Genomic DNA, 25,372 nt, shown 5'->3' with positions numbered 1-25,372 from the left:
TAAAAGATACATTTCCCTTCTTTATTATTTTTAAAGTACGCAAAAATGCAACGAGGAAGGAAATATACTGCAATGTTTAAAAAGAGAAGCAAAAATATACATCGTGATGTACTTTTTCTCCCAGGATACTAATCATCTAAAAGAGCAGATCCCGACGGTTGCATCGCTTCCAGATGCTCTCACAAAATTCCATGTTGCTAATGCAACGCCCTTCAACACCTACCCGCCTGCAGCGCAGACTTGTTAAATATGCAGTAACAAAGATTTATGAAAAGTTTTTTATCATTTGCTAAGCAATTAGTGTATTCTGAGTTTATTTCAACATAACCAAGACAAACCGAACGCCCAGAGACAGATATATATACGTAGCGATTTAAAATTCAAAAATTGCGACAGATTATAATTGAGACATTTATACGGAATGTTTCAAGATATATCGATTGCAACCAAGTTTAATTAATGTAAGCGAGATATAAATCGCGCGACCTCGAATGAAGATCGTCGCAGGAAAAAATTTACATAAGACCTTCGGTCAGCGGTACAAATAAAGTACTTACATGAACTGCAATTTAACTTGCCAATTTAACTTGCCGTTGAAAAATATTGAGAGTAATTCTTTTCTTGTGAATGATGCGGACTCTAAACACGTGTTTGTATCCGCGTACCAAAATTAATTGTCCCACACATAATCGCACGCATCGTACGCGCCTCGCCGATGATTAATACACGCGTCTAAGTTGTGCGGAATGCCCTCATCGCGCGCGTTGTAACGGCGATTAACGGCGCGACGAGCAGCCTTAATGTATTTACAGAGCTGAAACCCATTAACACGCGTCTGCCAGTTGTTAACGGCATGGCTGGTGTTGGTGTTGCCTCAACAAGGAACGACCTCGCGCTCCGCTTCCGCCCGTGAGAAAGATGCGTCGTTGTTGCAACCAAAAGACGCTGATCGAAACTATGGCCTGTATTCATAGTAAGATCTTATACATATATAAGACCTGACTATATGAACATCGGCCTATGACCTGACTTTTGCTCGAGTCGGCGGAAAAAATGTCTATCGATCTGCTTATATTATTGACAAATCTAATGCACTAAAATTAACGGAACTAAAATGACAAAATTATACCTATTATTCGTTATTTCTTTCTTTTGTCATTGAAGTTTGGAGAGTAATATATGTTAATATAAAGTAAAACAAATTTCTTTTAGATGTAAACTCTTTTCTTTTTGATAATTGATATAGTTCGATTCCATGATATTATTTAGACTATTACTAGTTTGTATTTTTATCCACTTGTTCAAAAAGGATTTTATTCAACAGTATAGCAGACATACAGACTTTTCTTTTTTTAAATCCTTTCAACTCGCAAATATGTATGCAGTATGCACAATATACCACGTTTCGTTATTAAAAGTTTCAGCTGTTTAATCAATACTCGTATAAAGATTATTTTGCAAGACTGACTCATCAGTAATAAATCAAATCAATTATTAATTAATCGCAAAACATGTTTAATAGCTTCTCGATGACTCATGGAAATTATCGTAATGATCACAGTTCATACATATTTCGAAACGGTTACACATCTTGATAGATTTCCCGTCACACAATCATGTATCCAAATGATACGTAGGTATATTACTATCAATCATGTTAAAATTCGCTTTTCCAAACTTGATAATCTAACTTTAATAAACACGGACAGCTGAGAGTGACTCGGTATAGAAACTATAGAGAGTTGCCACAAACATTTTTAATTATACTCCGAGCAAGTAAATTCGCGACTACTATATATGACACACGTAGAAATGGAAGTACAAGTTGCAGATAAGGAAGTACATGAAAACTTCAATCCGCATCTCTTCCAAGAGAAAGAGAGAGAAAGAGAAAGAAAGAGAGAGAGGGGAATACGTTGGTCGAGCTTTTCCTTTGAGAGAAGTCTGCCGTCAGGATTACGACTTCATTCAAAATGTATCATCGTGTACGAAACTAAAATTAACGTCGAATCCCGACTCGAAGGGTCGCATTAGGGTTTTCGGCGTCGCAAGGGCGAAACGGTGGAGGATACAGGTGCGCATATCGTTCACGGGATCAAAATTAAAACACAATCAAGCTAATCTAGTATTTCTCAGGAGCGTCAGATATCCGATTAATGATGAAACAGCTCGCAATACGTCGGCTATCGCCGCGCAGATGCACGAGAGCTTGTAATTCACAACTCTGTCTTTAGAGTCCGCGAAATGCCAAATAATCGATTATCGAATTATAGTACTATTACACGTAGCTTGCGATTTTGCATAGTTTATAGTTCGCGCGTGAGTTTCGATGGTAAACCGATGATAAGTAAATCGGAGTATGCGGCTGCGATTGCATTTCACCTGAATTTCGCTCTCGTGCTTGGATTTTGCAGCGATGATATTTGGAAACGTGACTTAAAGGCGCCGCTCTAAACTTAGACGATGTTCTGTACTCTAAGCGCTAAGAATAACTTCAACGTGTCGCCGTGTAAACAAACAGCGGGTGTCTGATAAACTTTGAGAATTCTACGACACTCGCGCGTTAAATCTTGCAGTTGACTTTGTATCTATGTATATATTGCAGCTGCACGTGTCTTATAAGTCGCGCGAATCGATTTTTCTCCGGTTGTTGTTCTGTAAAAATATTTGTATCGAGAGCCTTTTTATCTTGTTTTCGATAAAAGTGGTAACCAATGCGACATATCCACCGTAAATTCGACATTTCTAGATAACGACCGAGCGTATAGCTGACCCTTGTGTAAGTAACAAATATTTAAGGACAAAGTAAACACATGTCTGCAGTTGCAGCATTACATTTCATTCCCAGAGGTATGTGAGTGCATGAGTCGAGATTTCATAGCAGTAACTCTCTGGAAAACGACGTAAGCCACTTTTCCTTAAGTTAACAAGGGAAATAGATTGACAAATAAGAAATTACAAAGCTCTGCGCTCAAATTGCGCGGGTCGAGCTTTCATGTGCTGTATAATGGAACGTCATAGAAATTGTGTAAATATACTCGTCTAACAAAGTATCTAACAAAGTTGATTGTTAGTTGTTACGTTACACATGGTAACATTTTCATATTTCTATGAAAAAAATATGTAAAATGTATATAATAAGCATATAAAATCCTGAAAATTTTTACATAAAGTGTAAAAATCTATGCCTGATATATTTTCGGAGATTCGTTTATGAGAAACGCAATGGTCACTACTTTATCTGTCATGCTCGAAAATTACTGGCAGAAAAATACGCGTTTTAAATCAATATGATTGGCCGAACATCAAACGGATAACGCACCGGCATACGGCATGCGGAATATCGCAGATTGTGCAACCGTGCGATTCGTGCGATTCGAGTCGCGAAAACAAAGATTTGTTTAAACGATGCACACGACATTACAGATGTATGTGAAATCGGAGCACACCACGATACTGACGAGCACGCGAGGCGTTAATGAATAAACTTTGCTGTATTTCAACATGTAATTTACAACGAACGGCTAACCAACTGACAACGCCGTTCTAACAACGGCTGTCTCGCACTGGAAAACCTAAACCCCCCTTTTTGTTTACCGCGAATATCCTTAATATTCTTTTATACGGCGGACAAAGCGCAGGATGCAAAATTCACGACACGGATAATGCAAAAATGCAAAGCGCGGTGTACCCGCGCACCGAGCGCCGAAAGAGCATGCAAATGTATTCGACGAGGGTATGGAGATTTGGAAGGAAAAATCCTGGGTCGATTTCATACATATACGCGAAATTAAACTTGCAATTAATGAAATTCGCACGTGTATTCATATCTGGATTTCAAATTTTGCCTGTAACACATATAGGTATCCGCCATATCTCCACGATATATCCCACGAATAATAAGTATATGTGAAATAAACTGATTAAACCATTTAAAAGTGTTCACAAGATACACTTAGCTGCGATTTGTTAATGAAACGTTACGATTGAAACTAGTGAAAAAGGTTATGAGTCAACAATAATGTAACCTAATTCATAGTCTTGTACTTTTCTCACTCGTGCGCTATTCAATGCAAAGTACGCGAGTGCGGAACAATACAACGATCGAGCTCAGTGAAGCGATAATCGTAACCGTTATCTGCGGCTTTCAAGCCGGAAGAGAGGATAATGTCTTTTTGTACTTTTCGTCGCCAGTGGATTACACGTGATTTAAATAGAATATAGTTACGATGCTGCTCCGGTAAATAAGTTTGCTTCTTTTATTGTATGGATAATTATCTTAAAACGATAGAGATTTAATGCATAAAACTCGTGGATGAAAAATTGATTCACACAATAAAACATGTCTCATTTTTCGAGAGAATAAAATGCAATCGTTCTAAAAGCATGCAATCAAAACAATAAACCAAAAACCCCGCCAAAAATGAGTCTGAGCATGATGTCATGAGTGTGCAAGTTATCTGCAATATGCATTACATATATTATAAATATATATGTATATAATAATATGTGTATAATTAAATAGTTATTTAAGTATTATTTGTCAAAAATATATACCAAAGTTATTTCAATAAAAATATTGAACAACAAAATTGGACAATTTCTTACTAATAAAATAATATAAAATACATTTTTATACTGTACGATTGATATAATTTATCCTCGATGATTTATCAACTGCAGTCACATGTAGCAATGCATATCGTCACGCGTTTGCACATATACTCGGCAAACAACTGATACTACGTGTCATGCGGGCGTTCGTCGATAAATTTTAACAAGATTATATGTCCTTATACCGCGCGCAAGTATTCGCGTATACCTATGTGTGAATGTGTATACGGAAGGACCGCAAAATTTGTCGAACCGATCGAGCCCGACGGCGGGCCGAACGATGGACAAACGGGCGCGGAGAGGAGAACCAATTTGTTTTTATCGGTCCTTTGTTTCTCTTTTCGGTTTTGCGCCGTTTTCCCCCGCTCGCTGTTCCGTTCTCGGCGTTTCGTTTACCGCGAAGCCGCTCGTTCACGCAAAGCTCGTTAATTCGAGCGTGACTATCCGTCGGGCGAATCTTCCGCCGCCGATTGTACCACCGAAATGGTCAACTATTAACGAAGAGCGACCGTCTGTTTGTACTCGAGTTCTTCATCATTAAATGCCATCACTGTGTTTAAATTTCATCAACTGCATCAACGAACCAACTATAGCGTCCGTCCGTTGCGTCTAAAAAGTACTTAAAATAAAGAGCATTGACTGTTAATTCGATAGTTGTCAATTAAATAATGTTTTGACCGAGTATTAACGTTTTTTAATTGTCCCAAAAATATAGCAAAGAATTTTATACACAAATTTGAATAAATTGAAAGAAATTAGACTATTTTCAACGTCAACGCTTGTCTAAGCACTCTAAATTTCATTTCTACACTGAGAAAAAAAAATCGTTGATTCAAAGAAATATTATTTGATTTAACTAAATGCAGCGGTCACGGGCTGTCAAGCTAACATTTGTTAATTCAAAAAATATTATATTGAAATAAATTCAGAATTTCTTAATATTACTCACGTATATTTGATTTAAATATATTAATATTTGCATTAAACAAATCACTACAACTAAACGAGTTTAGTCAAATTAACGACATTTTTTTCTCAGTGTATTATAGCAAAAATCTCTCGAGATGTAATTCTTTCCGTTAGACATACTTTTTTATTAATTGCTATTATGACGTTTTATAAATGTGTAACAATATAGCAAGAGCGAGAGTTCCAAGAAGTTATAGTTCCGATACAAATCCATATTCGCGCAATCCAAAAATATTGAAAGATGCCTCGAACCGTACGCTAGTGATAGCGATTCGTGCGAGATAGTTATCTTAATTGGAAATAGAAGGTACGGATTCTCGAGACAACGTCTTTTCAGAGCACGTAATTTCTACCGCAGCTTTAGCGTACCGAGCGACCGGTTTGATCACCTGCATCGTCTTTTTCTATCAGCTTTCCCGATGTTCCTTCCATCTTTCCCTAGCTCTCCGTTTCCATCTCTCTGTTTTATCGTCCGCTCTCGGCGAGAACGCGTACTTGTCCCGTAAGCAGTCGCCTTCCCGTATTTCCGGTTCTAACACTTTACCATCGACCTCCGTAACCCGGATCGCAAAATTAAACGTACGTGCATACGTCCCCTTCTTCTTCTGGCAAAAGGCTACCTTCCTATACGATGGGACTCACTATCATTCGACAGATCTACTTTACACTTTTATTGGCCATGTACGATAATAAGTTCCCGAGATAGAGCCTCGATTATCCACGCGGTATAACGATCCACGATAAATCCTCCGATAATGATAAATATTTCGCAATCTAACCGAGTAAGACGCATCCGCTACGCGCGTGCGATTTCAAAATTATCTCTCCTCATCACCCTCCCGCTCTTGTAATGACAGTAGGGTTAATAGATCCATCTTGCGGGTGACCCAGCTATGATGAACGAGGGAACGCGTCGTGCGTATGGCTCCCCAAACGTATCGCACGAACGAGCGAGTTGACGACGATCTTGTTCTGGCACACGCGCGAAACATAAAACGCGAATGCCTCGGCAGTGAGTGCACTAGCAGAAACTCAGAAATAACCGCCGTCGCCGCGTTCCAACCGGACTCGCTGCCGACATTTGCGCGCATCGCGCGTCGTTGCGAAAAGGAGAAAGGGAGCAACGCACGAACGTGATCAGCTACCGCTCGTGTCCGACGTGGCAACATTCCTTGTATATCCTGTCCGATAAAAGGAATTTCTTCTCTTAATATTGTCCCTCATCATTCTAACTCTTACGTATCATGCAGCGGAAATAAGAGAAGGAATGCAATCGCAATCCTCTAGTTTTTTAAATTGATGTAAGAAAAAATCGAAGGATAAAATATTGCATGCCTATATGAAATTTAAATTGAGTACATATCGTTAACATCAAACGTATACGTAGCTTTTTATAGTACATTTTTTAAAATAAAACCAGAATGCAATATAATTTGAAAAAAGTTGTATGAAATTTCTGCAATGCGTAAAAACGCCAGTTATTGGTTAGTACGTCAACATGTCAAATTAACAAATATTTTTTTAAAAGTGATATATGTTAAAAATAATACACGGAAAAACATGTCGAAACATTTCAAATGAAAGCTATACGTTTTTACAGATCGATGACATAGTATTTACGAAGTACGTCCAGATTTCGCCTCGTGACGGAATCGACATCGCGGTATCGACGCGAGTTAGTGACAACGAACGCTAGGTGTCAAGTCTGCAGATTCCACAAGTGCCACCGACGGAGAAGACACGATCCGAAAAGGAGAATTGTGCCATCGAAGGTTAACAATGCCACGTTCCGCAGCCACGACGAGCTACAATGTGGCATTCTTTCGCATCACTCTCATGACGGCCCATTGTACAGACGGACTATTGTTTCTCACGTCATCGCGTGCATTCGCGGCGCGAACGCGGGAGCGACATAAGATACGAAAAGGCAAGAGGACGAGAAGCCGAATACAACCGGGATCATACGCGTACCAGTTAGAAACAGAAGAGTTACGTCAGGCCTATTCACCAAAAATATCTTTGAGTATTAGCATATTTGGAAAGAGAAAATAGAATCGAGAGTAAAGTCAGTTGATGAAACTAAATAAACAAATATGTAAGAAAATATGTCAATAAGATATGCGAAAAAATATAAATAATTATATAGAATTATAAAAATGACAGAATAATTATATACACATATATTACGCGAGGTGGAAAATTCCAGATATTAGAGGTTACTCAAAAAAAAATTATGGAATGTAATTCCATGTATGTAATATATGTCCCATATAACATCCATGCTTAAGCCTTAAGTTTTCAAATATAAAATTCTAATTATATAAAAAGAAGTTCAAATTGAGCAAAGTTATACAGCCGAGAAATAAATTCTTCGCTGGAATCGTTTCAATTTAATGTAAGAAAGTACGATCATCCCGTCTTACATTAAAGATAAATCTTATAGAAAGGAAAGAGAGGAAGAGCGAAGAAAAAAAACTTCGAAACTTGATCGAGTCGCTCACTCGCTCGCTCGTCAGACGCTGTTTAAAAGCAGCCGCAGTCTTTTGCATTCTTTTCGAACGGTTGAAGCACTGATACTTACCGCACTGAACCGACTTCCTGAAGTACAACTTCTCGAGAATGCGCAAGAACGTGCCGCGTCATAAAAACCAAGTCTGTCATCGAGCCATACGATATACAATACGTTGAATTATTTTACCATCAAAGTTACCAAACATATAATAGCTAAGTTCTCATTAATTTATTTTTCCAGGAACACTAAATAAAAGTTTCTATATTGCAACTTGAATATAAAATCAATCGATATTGTATTTTTTCGTGGAAAATATTACTTGATAATTTAACGACAAACGTGAAAACAAATCCAGTATTTTAATTTTTCGGGGCACAAATAAAATTGCACTTCCCTGGAAAAACGTTGTATCGAAAATATTGGAAAAAATATTCCAATGCTTTATATCTTTTCGAATTAAATAAAACTACACCGGAATCGCTAATTCGTAGCGTTTTCGCACGAGTTTTATATTTGCAAAATTAGTAAGCACCAATGTCACGTGTTTGTGTTTTTAATTCATACTATTTTAAATCAGATAAAAATTACTCTGCCCCCGATGAACATTGTCGCACCAAAAAAAATAAATCAATTTGTCTATTATAATTTCCATGAAAACAAAATCGCGTATTGCCTGGTACGATATAACCATCGAATATCGAAGTATAAGCAACATACGTGTAGTAAACGTAAAATCGTATGAAAATTGATAATCAATTGTCGTGTATTAGGGAAAACATTGTCAGCGATATATACGCACGACACAGAATTGTGAAACATTCGTGTACCGAAGCGGATCGTAAAATGTCACACGGACGAAGTATGTCGTAATGCGATGCGTCAAGTTAACTCGTGAGTGAAGAAATGTTAACTGGTTAAATGAGATAAAAAGAGAACAGGAATAATAGAGAGAAATAGAGGAACAAGGACAAATAGGAAGAGTGAAAGAGAAGAGGAAAAAAACACATTGCCAATGCTGCGAGCGTCAGAGGCATATAATTCACGCGCGCCGATGTTTGTACCGGTTCCCGTCTAGGCTCATTGAAGCTTTTACGCGCATTTTATACACATAGTCGTAAAATGCGGAGGTTGTACGACTAGATCGTTATGCGAAGGCGATTATATCGTGCGCGCGCATCCCGGTAAACAGGCTTGCGCTAAATGTATTTATTTGGTGACGAAGGTGAAGCATACGTGTTTTACTAATGTGCAGACAAGTTTTTGGCTCGGTAAATCGCAAAAATCGTGGAAAACAATCAGCGCGACTTGCCGAATGGCGCCAGAATCCAATCTGGGATATTGCATATAGTGCCTCGAAAAGGAGGAAATTTTAATTCACGGCATATCTGTCTATGACAGAATCGAGTACCGGGCACGAACGTTATATAAATATTGAATTTCGATGTATATCGACAACCTGTTTGGATGTGATCCTCCAATGCTGTCATTCGTACAAATACTTTAGTATGAAAATTATAACGTTATAGACTTCACACAACAAAGTCGCACTTATTTTTTCAAATAATAATTAGCTCTCTCTCTCTCTCTCTCTTTCTCTCTCTCTTCCGCACCGATAAATCTCATGATCTTTATTTTACGACGTCTGCCGCAATTAACTTTCCAATTCTTTTATTTAAGAATATACTTGATAAAATATTTAATGAAATATCAGAGTTTCGTTAGGATTTAGAACTTATCACAAGATACGAAATATGAAAAATGCAGAAGAGGTAAGATAAATGTATCAATGTCGGGATACTTAAGACCTATGTCTGAACACCTTTATCATTTTAGTTTTTATATAAGTATAAATAACGCGAATTAAAATCAAAGATAAAAATATAATACAAGAAAAATATGTTAACATTATAACTTATTTAACTAAAATGATAAAAATGTCCAGACATAGGTACGTGTTCAGGAATTGGTACATTTACCTTAAGTGGCGAGATATTAGATTTTCTTACAATTTATAAAAGAAGTAAAACATTGAAAAATCGTATAAAAACAGAATTATTACGAATAAATATTCTTGTCGCGACGAATCCGCAGTATCAGTAGCGGCGAGGGAAACGCGCGTTGGCGTATCTTCCGCAGCCACAGAACTGTCTCTCAGGCTGAGTAATAACTTCCGCGATGTTAAATTCGATAGCAGCTGCATTGCTGCATGCTTTGCGCATTTAAAACAATCGCGTGCAATTACGAACCTTTTTACTGCGACGTGTCGATATCGAGAAAAAATTTTGCCATGAGAAAACCTCGTATCGCGACAGGGTACAGACCGGTAAGCTCAATCACGGATTTATACTATATTAGAATTAATGACGTTTATGGTAGTTTTACTGATGAAATAAATGCATGTGTATAACCCGCTAGCCAAAAATATTTCACCATTATACTGTCTAGACATAAACGTTGAAAACCAAAGAGAAATAATGGTCGATATTTCAATTTTTCATACACAAATGAGATATGAGCTGGTGAGTTTTCACAGGAAAAAATCATTAAAAATCTCATATTGCCAGAAAAAAAAATATATAGCACATGAAGTCTACATAGAGAATAATATAGAATAATATAAATATAATATAATAGATATATAATATGTAAATATATAATATAATGGAGAATAATATAAAGAATATATCGCTCAATTGCTGCAATGACGACATAATTGAAAAAACAAAATTTTCCAGAAAAGAGTTCGAATGTTTTGAATCATTGAAATTTTGTAATATTATTTTTAAATATGATTTTGATGTAATAACCGATTGTGGAGAAATAAAATTATTAGCCCTTGAATCAGTGTATTAAATTCTCACCGTTCTTTTGCAAATAATTCAAAAATGACAATTTTTTAATTATACCGTTGTTGTAACAAATGAGCGACATAATACCTGTACATAAGAAGAGGGAGAATATATATGGAATTATTTAAAATTATTGTACTAATTTTTGAGTATGTATAAATATAGTAATCTCACCATAGTACGTAATACTTGGTACAGTGTGAGAGTCCTTTAAAAAAGAAATTACAAATCGGCTCTACGTATAGAACGTATGTAGATAGCGACAGGATGCCTGGGCATACACGGCATCAGGCCGCTTTGTCATGCGTAGAGATATAACTGATGTCGAAACAGTTTGATGGACGAGATCGCGTAAAGTTCAAAATACAAAAAACTCGGGACGAAGCACCTGTCAAATCGCATTATCGGACACTGTCGACACGTGCATTGGCGCCATATGCCTCGCATGATCACGCGGTTACGCGAAATATCGATGCGCGACGTCGTGTATTGTTTATTCTTCCTTTCCCTCGTTTTTACGTGCTTTTTCCCCGCGCGATCCAGCGATGATAAGCGGCACTCGGTCAAACGATCGTACGAGTAATTAATGACAAACGCCTCGCGCGCCAGCGGTTTTCCGTTGGAAAAGCTTGGAGACATTCAATTAGGCAACTCGCCAATCGCAAACCGAGCGGGAGCGAGTCAAACGTACGAGTGCCAAGCGATCGATCAAAATTTTCTTGCGATAAACGTCCCCTTACTCGTTCGTAATCGGGAGAGCTACGACTCTGCTGCAATATGCAAATTATACGAAGGCCACACGCAAGAAAGATATTTATCAATATTTTACTTTTTCTTGCATTTCCACACACATACTACAGTATAACAAACAAATTAATCAAGTTTGTGCATTGCGTCTGTTATTTTATCAATATTTAAGTTCTCTTAAAAAAACCTTTTTTGGCATTAAATATAATTATAAGTCTCTGGAAATAGGTGATATCAATGATGAATATTTACGCGTACGCGTAAAAATCATTGTTCAATGATACTAACTTTTTTAAAAAGTAATTTTGGAATCAATTATGTTCCTTATCAATTATCATTTTAAATAACTATTTCAGACTCATGATAAATTATGTACCTCGAAAATTAATAAAAATAAGTTAAGATACACGCGGATTTTTCAATTTAACAATTGATAATATTCAATTAATATCGCGAATCAAGAAGCGGACGTTTCATCTAATTGGCCAAAGAATTGACGGACGAAAGAAATTCGATGCCGACAAGTCGTCCCGATAAACGGTTCAAATCGATGCCGCTTGAGGGCAACGTTACCAAATAAAGGGTTAAATGGATCACGACATCGTATTTTCTCGTGGCGGCGGAACCTGAAAAAGCGCTTGCGATATACTGTTACCACACCGGCGCGGCGCGCGGCGCGGTAGAAAGGGAGAAAAAAAAACGCACTCTACTGCCTCAGATATTGAATGGGGAACGAGTGCCGTCCCTCTTACGCCGGCCGGCTCCAGAGTAAGGTCATTGCACACTCGTAAACAAACAGGACGCGGAGCGGCGTCTATAGCGAATACCCGTGCGCGTCACTGAACGTACATACACGCCGATCTAATGCGGCCTTGGGCTTCCCGAGCCGAGCGAGATTTTGATGTCTGCCTTTTAAATTCCGGGAATACATCGTGCGCGCACCTCACGATCGATCATCCGACGAACTCTGCAAATTCCCAACGAGATGTTAACGTGTACCACGTCGAACTTTACGGCAAATTCCTCGGTTCTAATTTGAAGTATATACCTATTCTCTCCTCAACCAGAATATCAGGGACATCGGTGCTGTCGATGTTAAAAGCGAGCGTAAAAAATTCTTGGCTTCAAAAATAGAGAGAAATAAAAACTATGTTGCTCAAAAGGAAATTTTAAGCTTGCTTTACCTCGAGAAATTTTAATTTGACAATTAATTATTATCATAAAGATATCATTAGGAAGACATAAATCGTGACTCAATATTTGACGTTTTGAATTAAATCGATTCCAAGAAAGTTCGTCATTTTTAATGCGATTGACGTATTATATGTACGACGGTTTATGATACGTGCATCTCAAGCGTTAAATTCGTTAAATAAATCTCTAAATAAATGCACACTTAAACTAAAAAGTCAAAGAACTTGAAAGAATAAATAGTTAGATGTTAAAAGAAAATCTTCTCCATAACGGATTTTAAAAAATTAGAAACATTAAAACGGTGAATCGTGCGACGATAAGATAGTTATAAATTATTATTCGTACTAGCTATAATTACATAAATGGAAGAACCATTAGTTACCATTCGGTATCCGATTTCGAACTCGATACACTAATAAATAAGTCCATAGTAAACTGGCCGCTGATATATTCTGTGAGCGTATCATAAGTCCGTAAACGTACACAGCACAATCGGGTCTTTAAACCCGATTGACATACATTTAAAGCGCTTCTCAGTCCATAATACATTCCCTTTAACGATTACACGTTGAATCGAAAGATTAAATGACGCGACTGCGAAATCCGATATACTATGAGCATTTACGAAAGTTAATTTAAAAAAAAATGACGTAACTCGAAGTTGGGAGCGCAGGTCGCTTTAAATTTCTCACGCAAATGAGAGATAATTCCACATCCATTACGTATTCATAATGATTTTCACAAAAATCTAGGACCGCTATGTTGAGAATAACAATCGCGATTGATATATGAAACATACTTATATCATATCACTCGACCTATTTTATCATGATCCCGATAGACACGATGTAACGCGAGATTTATCGCGCCGTTAAAGTCTTTGCACCGGAAGAGCCCGGCGATCGTTCTTGCGCGTTATCGCAATTTCTCGTTCGCAGGTTTTCGCATCTTGACAAATGTCACGCTCGCGCGAAGGACGGCGAAGGATCGCGCGGGAGGAACGGGGGTCAATGTACCACCGTTTCCATCGCGATGTCGGCAAATCTTACGGGCCGGCGCGTTCGCGCGGTGCGACAATTTCCGTTTTTCCGCGTACGCGAACGCTTCTCTGAAACGCGCGCGGCGGGCAGCAGGCAAGCACATTCGACATCGGCCGCGACGAGAAGGTCAAAGGTCACTAACCACGATTCGTAAACGAAGCTAAACGGCGCGGCGGCGGCGCCGCGGCGGTCGGCTTGCTCGAAACGCGCTCGGTAGGGAATGAATGAATGAACGGGAGGAAGGGAGGGAGACAGTATATACCTACCGAACCCTCCTCTGCTTTTGTCCCCTTAAAGAGGTAATAAATAGAAACATTCGACAAACTGTCAAACAGCGAAAGCCGGTTTGGGGAACGCCGCCGGTATTCTATACCGCATTAGTACAATTTTTGTCAGCACGTGGCACCGTATTGTTACACGGCACCCTAATTCGGCGCTAGATTATCCCGTCTCGGCTCGTATCGACTTCCTTAACGTTGCGCGTGCAAGAAAAGTTCTAAATTATCTCGTAAATTATCTCCTTCATCTCTCCGAGGAGAAAAACTCGAAAAGGTCGAAATTGTCGCTCGAGAGTTAATTAGAAACATCGTTTGCGATAACAAAGGAGAAATATGACACGCCGTTTTACGTATATTTAACGCGTACAAAATTATTATCTTATCTATACAGGTTTACGTCTCGCGATATCTTTTAACAGTCTTTAAAAGACCCCGACGAAAATCGATAGGGGGGATAAGGCAGCGCGCGGCAACCTGCCGTTCGATCGATTCGCGATAACGGGTTGAATGAGCCGCGGTGTGTCCATACCTGTTGCCAGTGATCCTCGAGCGACGGCTGGGCCGAGAAGTATCCGGTGTCGTGTATGTCCTGCAGCTCTCGAAATATATTGCCGCTCGGTAGGAGCGTATCCATGGCTACGCGCGGCTGCGAAAGTCCTCTCCGCTTCGGCCTCCTTCTTCAAGCAGCAGGTGCCCCACACACACGGAAACGCAGCGGCGGCGGCGGCGGTGGCGGCGAGCCCGCGTAAGCGTAATCTCAAACTGAACCGAACCGAGAACTGACCCGAGAACGAGAACGATGTATACTGACCGGACACAACTCGCGTCACTCGCGCGACGAGATACTACGAACTCGATTCACTGAACGCGTCCCGGGCGCACGCACGCACGTAAACGTAGTAGCGAGTAGCGGCGAGCGCACGTGCGTATCATCGGGGAAGAGGCGAGAGCCCTCCCCACCACCGTATATAGAGGACGCGAGAGAATGCCGGCGGCGAGCGACGAAGCGACGAGCGGAGTAGCGGAGACAGACCCCGACGGAGCGCGCGTCGCCGCGAGGATCCTGGGACGGTTATGGAATCGCGTGAAATTCTCCGCCGCCACACTTCCCGATAACGGCTCCCGATACCCGCCGGTGTCCGCGGACGCGCGCACTTCTCTCTCTCTTTCTCTCTTTCTCTCTTTCTCTCTTTCTCTCTCTCTCCTCTCTCCTCTCTTTCACCCTTTCCTCTTCTCTGTACCTGTCGCGCGACGACCGAGGAAGAACTGTACCCGCCGCGTCGTCCCTGCCGCTTGTTATCGTAGCCGGATGCCGCTAACTGCCGCGCGGCGAGAAAACGCGAAAACGACCGAGGGGGAGGGGGAGGGGAAAAAATCTCACTGCGAACAAGGCATCACTCGTGCGGCTCGACGCTCTGTCTGCTGGCGTCGCGTGCACGTCTCACCTGCGACAGTATTCATCACACGCGGGGAGGGAACGCGGAGGGGGGAAGACACGCGGAGCAAACGTCAAAATGCCGGCCTGAAGTCGTCCGTGGCTGACTGCCGGGTTTCCCGGGGGCCTCCCTCTCTCGCTCCTCGCTCTTACTCTCTTGCTTCTTACTTCACTTTAGACATCCATCCGCGTCCGCGCGCGCGGTATCTCGCTGCGCGTTTAACTCCCGACGACGAAAACTCGCGCATTCACTATTAAAACGGCGAAAACACACACGCGCCGGGCCGTCCCTCTCTATATATCTCCCGGCTCCCGGCTGCCGTTCCGCGTATCGTACTCGTCGCGTAGCCGGCTTTTATCTGTCGCGCGCGCGCCGAGATCTCTCGACGCCGGTACTCGCGTACTCCGCCAACTTCTCACCGTACACCCGGATGAGATCTCCGCGATACTGCGCGTATCACGATTCTCGCCCGCGCGCGTCACCGAGGGGGGGTCGGAGGAAACGCAGGGGGTGGGGTAAAACACCTTTGAACGAGATACTCGACACTCCGTGATAGGGACCCGGCGAATATCCCCGACCGCTAAAACACGCACAGACTCTTCCGCGCGAGTGTCGAAGAGTAACTGACGTTCCTCACCGTAACTGCCTGCGCGAGGAGGCCCGAGCCCGGCCGAACGTTGCCGAGCGCGCGCGAGCCGCCGGCGAGTCGTACCACTGTAAACGGCCGTGCGCGACGCCGCGGCAGCACTGATCGGTGACGTCGCGACGCCGCGGCCGGGTGGTACGTGCGTGTGCGTTTGTGTGTGCGCGAGCAAATGAGGCACCGACGCGAACGAAAAAAAAGGCAAATTCGTTTGAAAGGAATTTACATCGACGACTATTTGCTGCGCTACGTCGTACGTTCACCGTCTTCACCGACACCTCCGCGTCAGGTTGGTACTCCTACCAGACAAAATCGGAGTAAAGATGTATATCGAAATTAAGTGCTGTTTAGGGGTTAATTCAGTGCTCTGTTTCATCTGTTTCTGACCTTAGTGCTCGAGCTGTTAACGGACATTTTCGTTTGAAAGAAGGGGGTGCTAAATTCGTACCGAGAGCCAACATCCCTGATTTAAAATACGTACGAAAGTAAAAAAGTAGATACCACGAAATCCATCGACGTTCTCAACTTTCGACGGTGTCGACGAGGAAGGGAACGGATCTGAATAGAAGTAAGGTACGTACGTATGCGAAAATGATTTATTTGTTTCAAACTATACCTTAGGTATGCATACAAATGCGATTTATAAACATGTTTATTTCAATCTGCCGATCAAAATATATGCATTTCCGAAAATAAACGAGCGCTCGCAGACAATTAATTTTCGTCATTACATAAATGAAATAATCAATGTCACATAAATTTCCAAAGGCTCTTCTTTTACATTGTGCGCATTTTCACACATACGCGTGAAAATGTACATCAATTTCCAATACACATTTTAAAATAATTTAATTCTTCATATGCAGGAAATAGAAATATTTCACAATGTTACGATAATAGTATAATTCTGGAAATTTTATCGCGGAATTTTTTTTATTTCGCGGGATATAACCTGAGAGTATTTACGTAACTAAAAAATGCGCAAAATAAATTCTTTACTGGTTTTGATGGTTTCTTTACATTACAATTATTCTCTCAGCAGCGAGGAAAATTTTCCATAATTTGCGCTTTAATTGCACAATTCTGCAAATGATTGTATGAATCGGACATCATTTCAATCGCAGCATTGTAGCTATTATCTTCGCAAGCCGATTCATTCGAATTACGCATATAGGCAATATGCGCTTCGGATTTCCCATTCAAGCGACAGTACAGTAAAGGTCGCCTATAACTTATGCATCTATCTTACTTTCACAACATGGCCAATGTGGATCGACCATTCAGGTTTCTAGTTGCAATTTTGCGCGCGAAAGGTTTGCAGCTGTTTCATTTATTGAAGACAAATCTGATAAAAAAAAAGTATTAAAACCGGATAAAAAAAGCTATCAAAAAAATGCTTTGCGGTATAAATACGTGAACTTATTTTTTAATACTTTGATATCTATATTATTGTTTTTTCGTAACCAATTAATGCGTTATTGAATTAATAGCGTAATTTCACGATAACTTCAGATGCAGTTATAAGAAATAAATGAGAACAAACACGAGTGTGTTTGACATTTGTTCTATGTATCTGGCACATGCTTTATCTTTTGCAGCTCTTTCTTATTACGTGATACACATCTTTAATGCAACGCGTATATGAAAAAGAAGCTTAAAATTATATTTCACAAGCAGTAATCTCGCGAGCTTGTCTTTAAGCCGACCTAACCGAAAGTCGAAGGTTTACGTTTGCATAAACGTTTAGATTTAACAGAGAGAAACGGGCTGCTCGTTCAGCGAATCGACTACGAGAAATGCACAAGCACGGAGCACACGAACGCGAATTATTTGCAAATGAATAATCGCTCGTGAGTCAACCGAGAGAACCGAGAAAGAGGGAGAGAGGGAGAGAGAGAGAGAAACGAACGCCTTGTGTCGCCGTAAATGATTCATAGATTCTGCGTGTTCGTTAAAGCCTTTCTGTAGACGCTGGTGCAGCACGCGGGAATGCCAGATTAGATACGTAAGCAGCGTTTATGGCGAATGGAATTAGAAGACTAACCGCGCTTATCGGGCGCTCGTACCTCGTTTCCGTTCGAGCTATCGCCGTTCAACTATCGCCGCGTCGGAGACTGGCCGCGTGACTCAAAAAGTATTTTTTTTAATCGGTGATTGTGTGTGCATTCGAATCGCTCTGTTTGCGCGCTGATGTTTCTCCCGCGCGCTGCACAAAGCGCGCATTGTATAGGCGCCGTTATATCGGAGCGTATAGTATATCGAAAGAGTTTCGGTCGTATTGAACAATGGCTTGGAATCGATATAGCGCCGACTCGATCAATAATACTGCCGATATTCTTGGAAATTGCATTTTTTTCGAGCTTTTAAACGATAGTTCCTCTGAAACTAACTCGATCGCGGAAGATATACACACATTCGAGGTAAGTTACCGTGTTATACTTTTATCACTGGTTCGTTTTTGTAATTAGAGAGCGCATTTTATACATCCCAAATAACTCGGAGGAGACAAAGTTCCTTCTCGGAACATTTACCTTGAAAGTTATTTTGCGTCCGCGAGTACTGCAGATATTATCTGCTTTACGAAATTGCGAGCGGAATGTATAGCACTGCGTCGGAACCTGACCTCGCGCAACCTCTCAACTTCGGCATCGTTTTCCGGATATATTCCTTCGCTCAGTGGGTTAAGACGCCCGGTACCATAAACATGGCGGTCGCAGTTGGACCCAAGCCCAGCTCTCGAAAAGCTTTCTTGTAGCGGGAATATACAGTAGCATGTCGATTTTCGCCGCGGAACGAGTCGACAGGATGTTTGTTAGACACAAAATGACTCTCTCTCTCTCTCTTTCTTTCTCTCTCTCACGCGCGGCGCATGTCCCGATAAAACGATCGACCGGGGTATCCGAGGCCATTAACATATTAATTCAATTATTCAGTTTAGAACGATATATTACGCTGATCGATGTTTGTAAACCGTATTGCATTTCTAGCATGAAACGTTGCGAGCATACGCAAATAATTTAGCGGGATATGGAACGACGAATTTCAACTCTCCACTGATCCGAGTTTAAGTGGGAAATAAAGCGATATGATAATGCCCTGATATACAAAATATTGCGGGAATGCAGCAACTGGCGTAGAAAAATCGTTTCTTTTTAATAATTCAGAGTTTCATTACAAACATTATATAAATTAATTACGAAATTAGCATAGTATATTCTTTATAGCTGATATTGTGTTTCTGTGTGTCCCAATTATTACTTTACATAATTAAATAATAACGTTATTGATTCAGCCTAATTAAATGAATATTTTCTTATAAAATTTGTAATTAAAAAGCATAGAAAATGGTATTTGAGAGTAGCAATCAAACTTTTAGAAATCCATGCGATTTTGAAGGAAATCTGACAGAATTACAAAACATTTCGTTGAACGAGACTTAACGAGACTTATGTCGCCTGTAGTTTTCCTGTAACATAAGTTTCCTTGTCTCTATCATTATCTGCATACCGCAAACCAAGGTTAATAACAGCCACGTTGCCGATATTTGGCGCACGTTTCCTTCATACGCTACGCCGCGCCGGTAGTTTCGACGATCCGCGTCTTACAGAGCGTAAGAAACGCGCTGAGAATGACGTAATCCCGATTGCATAATGCCACGGCAAACGTTCGCGCGTAGTACCAACTATTCGTGTCAACTATTATTCTTCGAACGACCCTCGGCGTAGCGTCGTTGTCCGCGTTGCACATTCGCACATCCTTGGAACTGGAATTTATGGGACGAGGTCGCGCATAGGTGCCCGTCGTAGCATTTAGGATTTTGTTCGACGTCGCGTCCACAACTTTGCGAAACGGTATAGGCGACATTAATGGCGAGCGGAGCGTATTGACGACACTCGCGTCTCTCGCGTTGCCGGAAGTGACGGCGATTATTATTATTAACGAGAAGATCTCTCAACGAGAAGATCCTTAATCTCGTAATCCTATCGCGCGCGCCAGATGACTCCGGTAAGTCGTGCTGAAAATTTACGCTACGGATTCCGACAAACGCGGAGCGACAACCGACGACGACGGCGTCCCTAAGCTCTTGGAACGTTTCCCGAAACTTCTCGCGATCGGAAGGCTCGTCTGTTCGATAATCCACGAAAGAGACATCGAAGATATATTACTGAATCGGGAGTTACACACGCGATCACTTGTCAGTCACGTTTCTATAGAAATACTATGTCGCGTAGTCACATCACAACACGAACGAGATTGTATATATTTACGCTTGATAATTCTCGTTTACGCTTCGATGCTTGAAACGCTCCGCATGTTTCCGGTTAATATTTGCGGCGATTGTATTATTTTAATGGTGTTTGTAAAAAAAATTATTATTTACATTACATGTTGTCGTTTGAAGGAGATTGAAGAGTGTTCTTGGGAACGTACATCTTGTATTTTTCCGCGAAGCGCAATAGAGATTGCTGACACGCGGAAGTCGGTATTGTAGGAGCGACCCTTGTGTTTACGAATTTAGGCACTATAACTTTGACAAAGCCGCCGATTTAGGGAACCCTCTTCTTCACTCGATATAATGGGGGACGATGGACTATAAGAATCTTTCTGAACGTGCGTGTAAATATTCCCACGAGCGGGGATCATGGCGAAATTAAGGAAGCCTACGATACACATTCCTCAAGATGATGCATGAGACGGATTATAACCGATAAATCCTAACATGACAATTTTTACGCGTTACTGGCGAAAAATTTTTCGCCGTACGAGCAATTCATATTGTATATGATCGTCATTGATCTTCTACAACTATTCTCTCTTTTGATTGCATTCATCTTATTAGTTTTATTTGCTATTTTTTCCGAAATATTAAATGCTTTATGAACAATAAATATTATACGCTCATCAAATTAATAATATTATTTGTTAGATACATATTTCGTATAAATAAAATTTTGATAAAATCTATAAATTGCTACCTATTAAATCAATATTTAACTACTAATATGCACTGAAATGTTTTCTGAAAGACTATTTTAATTATACTAAGTAATTAGCCGTATAACATTCTATGATTTTTTTGTAGACATTCAACCAGATTCTATACAACGTTAATACTAGAAACGACGTTATAAAAGCAAAGCAAATTTTTACCCTCAGCATTTATTCTATATATATAAAATTCTATGGTTAACCGCGTCTTTATTTTACTCCATAAGGGTGTATTTCCCAAGACTTCTTCTAGTGGTCCATTAAAGCTCAAGGAAGCGGACTGATGAAATCGTGAAACGCAAAACCGTGCTATCTACCGTAGCGTATTACTACCTTCAATTACATTGCACGTTTGGAGCTTATCTTAAGTAACAATTAAAAAAGAAAAGGTAGAAGATCAGGCTAATTGTAAGAGTAGACCGCGCGAACGTATGATCAGTTAAGAAAAAATCCAGAGAGTACTATTTAGCTGAGATAAGTTTGCACGTGTACTGCTTATGGAAAGAATTTCAAAAATTTATGGAGAATCTAAAGATACAAACACGTGACGTATATAAAAGGTTATATTTTCTTTTAAATATAAATTGATCATCAATATTAGAAAAGCTTCTGTAATGTTATCTGCGGCAGAACATGTCCTCTCATTTGTAGTTCTATGCGAATATTATCGTTAATTTACATAGAAAGAACACCCATCAGAAATGTATTTTACTATTTTTTATTATGTTTATTCTTACAGATAACTTATGGTAAAATATATTTATATGATTCGCTGTATTCCTGTTTGGTTAAAAGAAAAAACAGGCGAGAGGAATGATATATGGTTATAACGTTATACTTAAAGAAACATAAACGTATCTTTTCTATTCCCGTAATACAGAAATATTGGAGCCGAAGTAATATATTAGCGATATTTCTGAGCTCGAATCTTATCCCTCTTATTCGAATCGTGGCACGCGTTATATATATACCACCAAAACCTTCGTCACATGAAACGTGCCCGGTTTCTCGACCAACAACACACCCACGCCTACTCTACGATCCTTCATCTTTATAAGCGAGAGTTAAGTTTAAGGGTAAAGCAAACAACCCTTGAAAGAAGTCGCCTACGGTTTGATCGATGCGCGATTCTTATAACACTTGGCCATTTGCTTTTTGAAAAAATACAACTGCGTTCGTAAGCAAAAATAAAAAATATTAACAGTAAATATCATAAAATGATTGTATAACAATAAAAAAAATAATCACAAAAAATACAAGCGATTTGTTTTAAAAGTAATTTTGAAAAATTTCGAGCCTTACGTAATCAAATGCGGTGTTCTAATTTCTGTATGATTTTAGAAAATAGTACAGCATTCTTTTAAATGTCACAACGCGTATAGTTTGAAAATTAAATTGATATTGAAAGATGAAAATTAATTCCATGGAGTTGCCGTAGCCAAAGTTCTTACATCGTTCGCTTTTCCATGTTCTTCGTTGCCACCACAGACATATTAGCAAGGGTAAAAGATGATAATTCATAGTAAGAATCAATCAAAAAAAGCAAAAAAAAAGTATGCTTGGCGTCGCCCCGATCGATCGCATCGATTTTGCTATCCTCGTTCGTTCGGTTTACATATCCAATTTGGAAGAGTCGAAACTTCTTGTGGGTTTTTTTTTCAACGTCACTTTCATTCGCTGGCGGATGAAATATTCGGATGTTTTATCAGTTATTTCCGCGCTCTCTGGCATTTCGGCGTTTTGCCTCGCTGACCCAGTCCGACATTTTTGCTTCACGAGCGCCGAAACTATTCTTATGTTCTTCCTCGGTATTTTCCGTTGTGCCCTGGCCCTGATACAGTATATCCGCCGCAATACAACCGCCCCGGGGATAAGCAAATCCCGTCGTCCCGTTACGACCATATACAACGGTACGCGCCACTGCCACGAAAGTGAATTAACTTTATATTAGGCTGCGGCGGAAGATCGTCGTTACTTTAACCCCAACACGAGCGGTTAGAACCCGTGCCAAACTTTTTTTTTCGTTCACGAGAGAAGGAGAAGGGTACGGAAATTTCTCGGCGATATAAGATATCTCAGGGGATATCGTGCAATGGGAGGAAACCCGGGGGTCGGATCCTTTATCTCGACTCGCCGCAAAGACGACTGGTGAGTGGAGACTGAAAGGCCGGGATGTAGGAAGAGAAAAAGGAGCGCGCCCGGCACGAAATTTCACTTAGGCTCTTGTCGGGGGAGAGAGAGAGAGAGAGGTTGGGTAGGAGGGGATGAATTGCGAGGATGAGTTGCTGTGAGTATTCCGGGGTCGACATCGCGCCGGCGTACGTACCGCGCCGCGTGTTTTCCTCGTGTATATCTCAATGCCACGAGCGGCACCGAGCTGCGGCGAGGAAGGCGAAAAACAAGCCGGCAAGAAAGCGCGCTTTAATGGACGAAACGAGTTTCCAGCCACATGGAGCGCTATTGCTTCCGCCTTATTTTCCGCTCCTTTCGTCAACACCCCCTCCGCTACGTCGTTCGCTCGCTCGTCGGTTTACGCTGGAACAACACTGATCACGTCGACCTATCCACTTCGAGCCACATCTAACCATCGGGCTTCTGAAGTTTATGCGCTTCTGCACTGCCAATGCAACCGGGAGAGAGAAAGAGAGAGAGAGAGAGGCCGGAGGAAAAACACAAGAAACAAGAGACTAACTTCATTTGGTTGCGAAATGGGTATTCCGCGAACGGTAATCGAACCGAGAGTACAACGGAAAGCCACCGGGATAATGGTATTCCGCGGGAATCGAGAGAGAAACCGCACGGCTGCCGATCGAAAACACATCGGGACGAGAGATCCATATGCAATCCCGTGAATATTGATAATGCTGATATCGACTGTAATATATTATTCGGCGAGGGGCGTGCGTGATAATATTTTACACGTGGCGACTTCATATTTTATGCAAAAGGCTGTAAAACACAAGCGGCCGCGAATAGTTTTTGATGATTCTCCTGCGGGCTGTGTTTTATGGGAGGCCACTCCGCGTTAGGATTTTCCGCGCACCTCGGACATTCTTTAAACCGAGAGAAACCGCCGCCACTTCTTACGGAACATTAAATGAGAATCCACCCGCAACGGGGATTGTGGTCTCGACGCAACGAAATGCGTTTCTACGTCGTACAGTGAATTGTACAGTGAATTTTTGCGTAAGGAACTTTTGCAGAAATTCTCAGTCTGTTTCTGTATATTGTTCGCGATAAACGCTGCAGGGCCATACTTTCCACTTTTGCCTTTGTGCGAGCGGCTCGACTCCGCTTTCGTTAATATATATTCTCGACTCGTATTAAAACGTCGAGCGAAATTTTCGGCATATCTCTTGCTGTTTTATCTGTCATTAATAAATACAGACTGCGTTAAGCAAGCGCGTTTCGAACGTGAGATGTATATTTATGTTTCGAAACATTGATTGATACATAGTTAGCAACACCGACAGCGAGTACACTCGAATGATATTCATGTAGCATGACTGTCAGTTATCAACGTATTGCGAAAGAAGGATCAGCTTAATGATCAAGTGACTCGACTACATGAATCATTCACTGAAGTAGGGGAAAGGTTTCAGACAACTAAAATTAAAATTGAAAGACCACGATCTTTCTAACGACATTTAAGCTTAAATATATTTACGATGTTACAGCAACGATTAAAATGCCGTTACATATTTCTTAGAAATTTGCTTTGAACATATAGGTATATCAGTTGTTTATCTATTCTCCAAAAGTTCAAAAGGATGTATTCAAAAATATGAGACAACTTGAACAATTGATTTAATATTTAATTGTAATGTTAATGTCTAATTTATATATTAATTGATGTAACTATGATTTTTATTGGCCGCATCGTAAATATGATTAACGAATAATTATTGCTAATATACTCTAAAAAATTCTGTTTTGAGATATTAATTCTTCTGAGAATTTAACTATATTTAGCTAACATTTATTCCCTTTCTCGATCACATTCATAATTATATATCGAGAGGAAAAGGACATAAATTTGACTGAGATGTTAGAGAGACACATCTTAAGCTATTTCCTTTGAAAACTTCTCTCTGGATATAA

The 25,372-nt window shown here is 40.4% G+C and overlaps 1 protein-coding gene across 1 annotated transcript in view; it reads right to left on the bottom strand.

Moving 5' to 3' along the window:
• LOC112462475 (Krueppel-like factor 6) overlaps positions 1–16,280 on the bottom strand; it is a 315,191-nt gene extending 298,911 nt beyond the window's left edge. Inside the window, exon 1 of the mRNA XM_025028273.1 lies at positions 14,733–16,280. Within this exon, the coding sequence (XP_024884041.1) occupies positions 14,733–14,837 (105 nt within the window). The 5' untranslated portion in view covers positions 14,838–16,280. The remainder of the gene's footprint in view (positions 1–14,732) is intronic.
• Positions 16,281–25,372: the final 9,092 nt, after the last annotated feature.

The sequence above is a fragment of the Temnothorax curvispinosus genome, unplaced genomic scaffold (genome assembly GCF_003070985.1).
Source record: "Temnothorax curvispinosus isolate PA1 unplaced genomic scaffold, ASM307098v1 QBEX01012454.1, whole genome shotgun sequence".
Lineage (NCBI taxonomy): Eukaryota > Metazoa > Arthropoda > Insecta > Hymenoptera > Formicidae > Temnothorax > Temnothorax curvispinosus.
Note: the sequence above shows the minus strand (reverse complement) of the source record. Positions and strands in the feature narration are given on the sequence as shown.